This window comes from Aptenodytes forsteri, unplaced genomic scaffold, assembly GCF_000699145.1.
Source record: "Aptenodytes forsteri isolate BGI_AS27 unplaced genomic scaffold, ASM69914v1 Scaffold257, whole genome shotgun sequence".
NCBI lineage: Eukaryota > Metazoa > Chordata > Aves > Sphenisciformes > Spheniscidae > Aptenodytes > Aptenodytes forsteri.
Window position 1 is genome coordinate 58,350 of NW_008795194.1, and position 6,962 is coordinate 65,311.

General features: G+C 39.5%; 1 protein-coding gene across 1 annotated transcript in view; it reads right to left on the reverse strand.

The window, feature by feature from the left end:
• LRP2 (LDL receptor related protein 2) overlaps window positions 1–6,962 on the reverse strand; it is a 139,498-nt gene that overhangs the window by 32,821 nt on the left and 99,715 nt on the right. The window contains exons 48-53 of the mRNA XM_019471867.1: window positions 6,314–6,445; window positions 5,191–5,392; window positions 4,434–4,729; window positions 3,407–3,923; window positions 1,307–1,459; window positions 661–831 (exon numbers count right to left, since the gene is read on the reverse strand). Of these exons, the coding sequence (XP_019327412.1) occupies window positions 661–831; window positions 1,307–1,459; window positions 3,407–3,923; window positions 4,434–4,729; window positions 5,191–5,392; window positions 6,314–6,445 (1,471 nt within the window). The remainder of the gene's footprint in view (window positions 1–660; window positions 832–1,306; window positions 1,460–3,406; window positions 3,924–4,433; window positions 4,730–5,190; window positions 5,393–6,313; window positions 6,446–6,962) is intronic.

The following is a 6,962-nucleotide window of genomic DNA, read 5'->3' on the forward strand; positions in this document are numbered from 1 at the left end:
AGGTAAATATAAATCTAAAAGTACATGTATATAGGAATACAAATATAAATACTAATATAAATACAAAGGATTGTTTTTAAAGTATTTCAATGCCTTGACAAGAACTAGAATGCTAGTTATTAATTTTTACTGATATTTAAGTGGAAATTTTCTAACACTAGAAGCAATTAATAGATTTTTCTTGATTAACAAAAAACTCCATATGCTAACAGGAAATCCCATGTCGTACTGATAGACAAATGTCCAGGCATCTTCTAACAATTTGTATACTATTTTATTAGCACATAACTAGTTTAGTTACAGCTCAACTTTTATCTATAGACAGAAACAAGAGAATCAGAAAAATTAGTGATTTTATACTCAGTTTTGCTTTGGTTCAGGTTGTACACCTATAGAAGTTGCATATTCGAGTACAGACTGTGAATCTTTTCACTATAATTTTTGGACCACTTCCAGTGGGACCTAGGATGCAAATATAGGAACTAGGCTACTGTGTCATCTAGTGATTCGTATCACCTGCTACTCCAGGCTTTCTGCCTCTGGTTTCCTGTAGAGTCAGTTGGTAGAAATACATACAATGCTTACAGCATCTATAAATGCTACCACTGCAATCTGACATGAGCAGTTATTCAGTTGTTTTATTCTTTTCTGCATACGTACTCAATGTAATTTAGATGGGCATCTGCCCAGTAGAGCTTGTCATTGGTGTAATCTATGGTGAGTCCATTGGGCCACTCTAACTTTGTAGAGATAATCACCGTCTTCTCCTTGCCATCCATGCTTGCTCGTCCAATATAGGCTCGATCTGCCCAGTCTGTCCAGTAAATCTGTCTGTTCAAATAAATACTTACAGTTAGGATTGTAGAAAAAATATGCTGAAGTAAATACTAGAAGCCACACCTCATATATAGTATTTCCTGCAACACAACTAAAGCAGAGATTGAGGGATAAGAAAAAGGTTAATATATTTGCTAATATATTTAACTGCTACAGCAGACAATTGTCTTTAAAGAATGCAGCAGAACTGGCAGCCTCACTGTCTATCAAACCGCACACACTTCTACCAACCTTTTTAGCCTTGCAATCAAAACTTCCTTGTCCACATGAAACCAAATTCCACTTTCAATGATATCTGACAGCCCTGCATATATACCTACGAAAGGCAAGCTACTATTTTTCCTAAGCTGCAACTAAGATCTAATGCCACACAAATCTAAGTGCAGGCAGCCAAAATTTATTTCAGATTTTCAGAGACAGTGCAAGACTATTTGCAAAAGAAAGGAAAAGCACTCTTGAAATGTCATACCCATATTTTGGATGAACAACAATTGCTCTGGGGTACTGAAAGCAGAAAGTGTTGTTGGCATCCACACACCGATCCACCAGTTTTTTCCGGAATCTTCCATCAAGTTCAGAGACATAGAGACAATCTTTGTAGGCATCCACCCAGTACAATTTTCTGAAATGTTTTAGAGTTAGTTTATTTACTCTTATTTACTTTTTTTGGTTTATTTTGCTTCATAGCATCTTAAATTTCACAGGTTTTTTTTCTCCTAGAAGCAATATATCCACTGTAAAGGAAGAATACACATACTGTACTGACATCTCTTCTACACCATGCTCCAGACTGCCCTTTTCATTCCTGCTGTTCCTGCATCCACAGGCATTGTTGCCAAATTCAAACTTGCAGTTGCCCAGTTTAGTAATAATATGCCATTTGCCTACAAATTCCTAAACCCCCCTTCTCTTCCCTTCCTCTCCTACCAACAATGGCCAGTGAAGAGGAGCAGGAAAACAGACATGCAGTGCAATGGACTGTGACCAAGGCTGTAAAGTATTGGAGAGAATCACCATCTGTTCCATGATGCCACCACTGCTCTCAAACAGGTTGCCAGGCTCTTCTTTGAAAATTCCTAAGCAGTTCAATGGCCTAATTTAAACTTCACCTAGAATTTTCTAACACTTCTATTACTCTGCCTAGGAATTATACACAGCTGTAATCAAAGAAATCATGCAAGCTGAAGCGATGATTTTAAAAAGCCTGCAACAAAACAAAGCATTTAATTTAATTAGAACTACCGCAGGCTACTTTGAAATTGTTTGCACAGCTGGTCAGCTCCAGCATCCACAGGGTCATTCCAGAAATAGCCTGATAGATACAGTCTCTGTCTACACCACCCTGAGCAGTACCACTCCCACCAGGGAGGAGGAGAAGGTAGTCTTTCCCAACCTGCTCCTCATGGCATCCTCCAGTCCTCTCCCTGTACTGAAAGTGAGCAGAAAACCTCATCTACCATTATATCATCCTTCAGCCTTTCTGAAACACCTAAACAAAAACTGACTGAAGACATAACTAATGGTAGCTGAAATAATTCAGCAACTGTATTAGTAATGGAGCAGTAGGACCACTTCAGCTAAAACTAGGCTTTTCCTTCCTCAGCTCTCCATGAATCATAAAGCATTTGGGACTGCTGGCAATATTAATTATCATTAGGTTTAGAGACAAAGTGGTTTAAAAATAAAAACTATTATATTGACATATTCATATAAACACTCTCATATAAGTTCCAAATGTGACTTCTTGAACCATTCTCATTATTTTACAGAGTCTGATCCATGATACTTAAACTTTTCATACTGGTAGTACTGCACTCAGAAAGCAAAACCTGATGAAACGCAGCCAAGAACCCTGTCAGAGATGGCACCACATAAGGACACAGTTTCTGTGGGAGTAAATCAGGCTACTTTTTGACACACAGCAGGCAATCAAAAAATGACCGTAACGCAAAGTGCTTTCCAATTACCTCACCCTTATACTGCCCTCCTTACAGCAAATAATGTGGATCATGGTGTTTGAGTGTCAGTTAAAGATGCATTTTTCCAGAGCAAAGAAACATGCTCTTCGCATTGGTACAGGAGCTAAATTTCATTCATGTTTATTATTACTTATGTCATTGGAATCTAGTTACCTGTTATATTGTTTATGCATAGAGTGAAGCCTGCATCCCAACCTCAGCAACTGCTAGCAAAGGAATAAAGAGCCTAAGCTCAGAATGCCTACCCCATAGCCACATGTAACATCCCACCTGCCTGCTTGCCTAGTCTGTTCATTAATGGTTTCCTAACAAGTTTTTCCCAAGGGTCATACGCACTACTTTATTATTGATGAGAGCGTAACTCCGATATAACCTCCGTATACTAGATATGACAGCAATTAAAGTGTTATGTAATGTATTAGATGCTGATAAACAATTCCAGAGCCGTTGTATAAGACTGCATCCACAATCCAAAACTATTTCAGCACTCACTCAGAATTTCATATGAAGTGGGAGAAAAACCCTAAGATAAACTCCCACACACATCATTTCCTTAGTAGCCCAGAAAGACAGAAAACATATTTTCTTACCTGCCAACCCAGTCAACAGCGATACCTTCCCCGTTGGGCACATCATCACTTATCACTGCCTCCTTATTTGTTCCATTTAGGAACATTCGTTCAATGACCTTCCTCCCCACATCAATCCAGTACAACCTCTTTTCCACCCTGTCAAAGTCCAGTGCCACCACATTTCTCAGTCCTTGCAAAATGAGAGAGTAAGACTGGCCATCTGTTGTGAGATTTCTCAGATAGTAACGGTTGCTAAAAATAAGGTATGGGGAGATATTACTATTTTGCCGGCAACTTTTTCCATCAGGCTCCCGGATATAGCCTGGGGCACACTTACAGATGTAGGAGCCAGCTGTGTTCTCACAAATCTGGCTACATACTGATGGAGTTTCATTGCACTCATCAATATCATCACAAGTGCGTTTATCAGACATAAGTTTGTATCCGGGATGACAAGAACAGTAGAAACTTGTCTGTGTGTCTGTACAGTCATGATCACATCCACTGATTGAAGGGTCACTGCATTCATTTATACCTGCGGAAGGAAAGGAGTTCTATTCAAGGAACTGGCTAGCAGACAAAATAGCGCAGTCACTTTCCGATACACACTCTCTGTCTCTCTCTCCCTGCTACCCCCTGAAAATGCTGAATATGAATCTGGGCTGCTGTAAAAAGGAGCAAGGAAAAGAATCTAATCTAATCTAAAATTATTCTAGCACCTCTGAGGTCTGTCACCAAACACACAGAGTGCAAAATATACACTTATGAATGGTGTATTTTGGAAATGTAAGGGCAATACATAACAATGTATAAACTATATTTAGTTTATATAATTAGCTAATTTTCACGGTTTGTTAAAACAGTATATAATAAGCATGATTTAATTAAAACAAAAAATTAGATGTATACATTTCTTATAATCCTTCTGAGAGACCACCACGGAATAGATATGATTGTAATTAAGCAATTGTCTTAAGAGTTCATTTTTTTTAAAGCTGCCTAAGCATTTTAAATTAAATGACAGTACAAATAAATCTACACATACCACATCCTTTTTCATCACTATTATCTAGGCAATCATCCAACCGATTGCAGACTTTAACCATTTCAATGCAGTTTCCATTGTCACATTTAAAATGATGGGGAGAGCAGGTCGCTTCTGGTGTACTACAGAGATGTTCCAGCTCATCAGATTCATCACCACAGTCATTATCCCCATCGCAGATGTAGGCCTTGGAAATGCAGCGCCCATTCTGACAAGTAAACTGGTGCTGTTGACATGGTTCATAAATGCATCCCCTTTCATCACTGCTGTCACCACAGTCATTCCGCCTGTCACATCTGAAGAAGAATGAACACTTTTTTCAAATATAAGAAGGCAATCACTATCTCTAGGGCAGATGGATAGATACACTCTCCTGATTTCCAAAGAAGGTCAGATATTATTGGCTCCAATGCAAGAAACTTTCAGAAATCAGGGTCATATTATAGAGAGTCTGATCCTGTGAGTCCTGCTTGTATTCCCCATATGCATTACAAGCTGAACAGATCCACCTCAGGAGAGGTTACTAGGCACAATAAAAATGATTAAATACTAATGGTGAGCACTGGGGATATTAACATAGAAAATTCCAGAGCATTTTCAAGTTAAAACTAATGCGTGAATGCAGAGCAGATAAATAGTTTCATTACAATATGCAGATCTACTTAACAACTAAATAGTGGGGAAAAAAAGGTTGAATTAGCTTCTTCACTTTAAGCAAATTTTGAGAATTTCTGCAGCAGCTCAGGTAGTTACAAACCTGTATGTGTTTCGGATGCACAAGCCATTACTACAAGTAAACTCATTTTCTGTGCAAGATCTTCGTGTACAGTTCTGGTGTTCATCAAATGCATCACTGCAGTCAGCATCACCATCACACACCCATGCCCGAGGAATGCACCTCCTGAGTGGCGGTCGATTGTTGGCACATGTGAACTCTGTGGCTGTGCAGTTCCGGTTTGCTGAAAGAAAAGCATGTTTACTGACACACCAAGTTATACTCTGTGTATGTAACACCCTCCCCCCCCCGCACACACACACAGCCTGGATATCTACCCGTAATCCGCAATAGAGCCATGCACCACTGCACCCTCTCATATACAAAACTCATATGCATTCCCACTAATTTTCACTGAGCATTGCTCTTCATGGAGGCTGACTGGGAGCCAAAGCATTTTAGGATTCCTTAGGCAATGCTGGCATGTGCAGAACTCTGGATCTTGTTGGATTCTCAGTACAAGCTTTTCATGCGTCTGGCCAGATTTTCTGGGAGCTGAACAGGTATTAAGGCCTAGGCTCTCTATCCCCTGCTTTTTTCAAGGTATTCTGTGCTCTAGGGAGCAAACAGAGGGAGCACCACTGCAGTTAAAAAGGGCAAGGACTGCAAGTGTATCCCAGCTGCTGTTAAAAGAATCAAGGAGCAGGACCAGGCTTGGTGAACCTTCTTCCCTTTGTTTGCCCTCTAAACAGCCACACTTATTTTGTTCACTAACTTTTAAAGAAATTATGCCAAAACCATGTGATTATTAATATGCACAAGATGTAACGCATGACGATCAGGGAATATCTCCACTGAAGCTGCTATTGCTGCCCAGATCATACAAACAACCCAGGTTAATTATATCTCCATTTGAACTCAACAATTCAAAGAGGAGTAATTGCAAAATTAGAACAATTTTTTTTTTAATCAGTAAAATATTCAATTTTAATTTAATATAATGAAAATAAAGGTACAGGAAGAGTGTACCTCATGCTTAATGTGCACCTTTATGGATAGAAAAATTGGCAGGGGGTGGGAGTTTGAGGGTTGGTTGGTTGTTTTCTAAAAAACGCCTGCAGGACAAACAAAGAAAGTGCAGTATCTATTTGCATTAAACACCTACCACAATTATGTCTTTGATCCTCATCACTCATATCCCCACAGTCATTATCACCATCACAGATCCATGTTGCTGGGATACATCTGCCATCATCACATCTGAACTGGTCGCTTGAACAAGTCCGCACTTGGGGCACTTCAAAATGAACACAATCACTCTGCTTGTTAAACTAACCTGCACTGCCATGAAAATCTACTGAGAAGGGTATTTTAGGGAGAATCTTATGATAGTGAAACATAAAATAGAAGCTTAAATGTAAGACAGTTAAGGTATAAGCTGCAAGACATTTTCTTAAGCCAAAGGTGCAACTCCAGCAATGTGCGGTGAGCTATCAGCCCTGCTTAAATCATAGAAGAATCTGTTCTGCCTTGTGTTATGCCAACTTTTACAGTGATAATGATGACTATGTTGTAATATCAATTCTCAGTGACTCTAGTTAGCCTCTCCTTTTCCTCCCTGGAGATTACGCTACTTCTTTTCACCTTCTTCCCCCCTCCGCTGCTTATTATAGAATCATAGAATCATAGAATAGTTTGGGTTGGAAGGGACCTCTAAAGGTCATCCTTTAGATGACCGTGGGCAGGGGCATCTTCAACTAAATCAGGTTGCTCAGAGCCCCGTCCAACCTGACCTTGAATGTTTCCAGGGATGG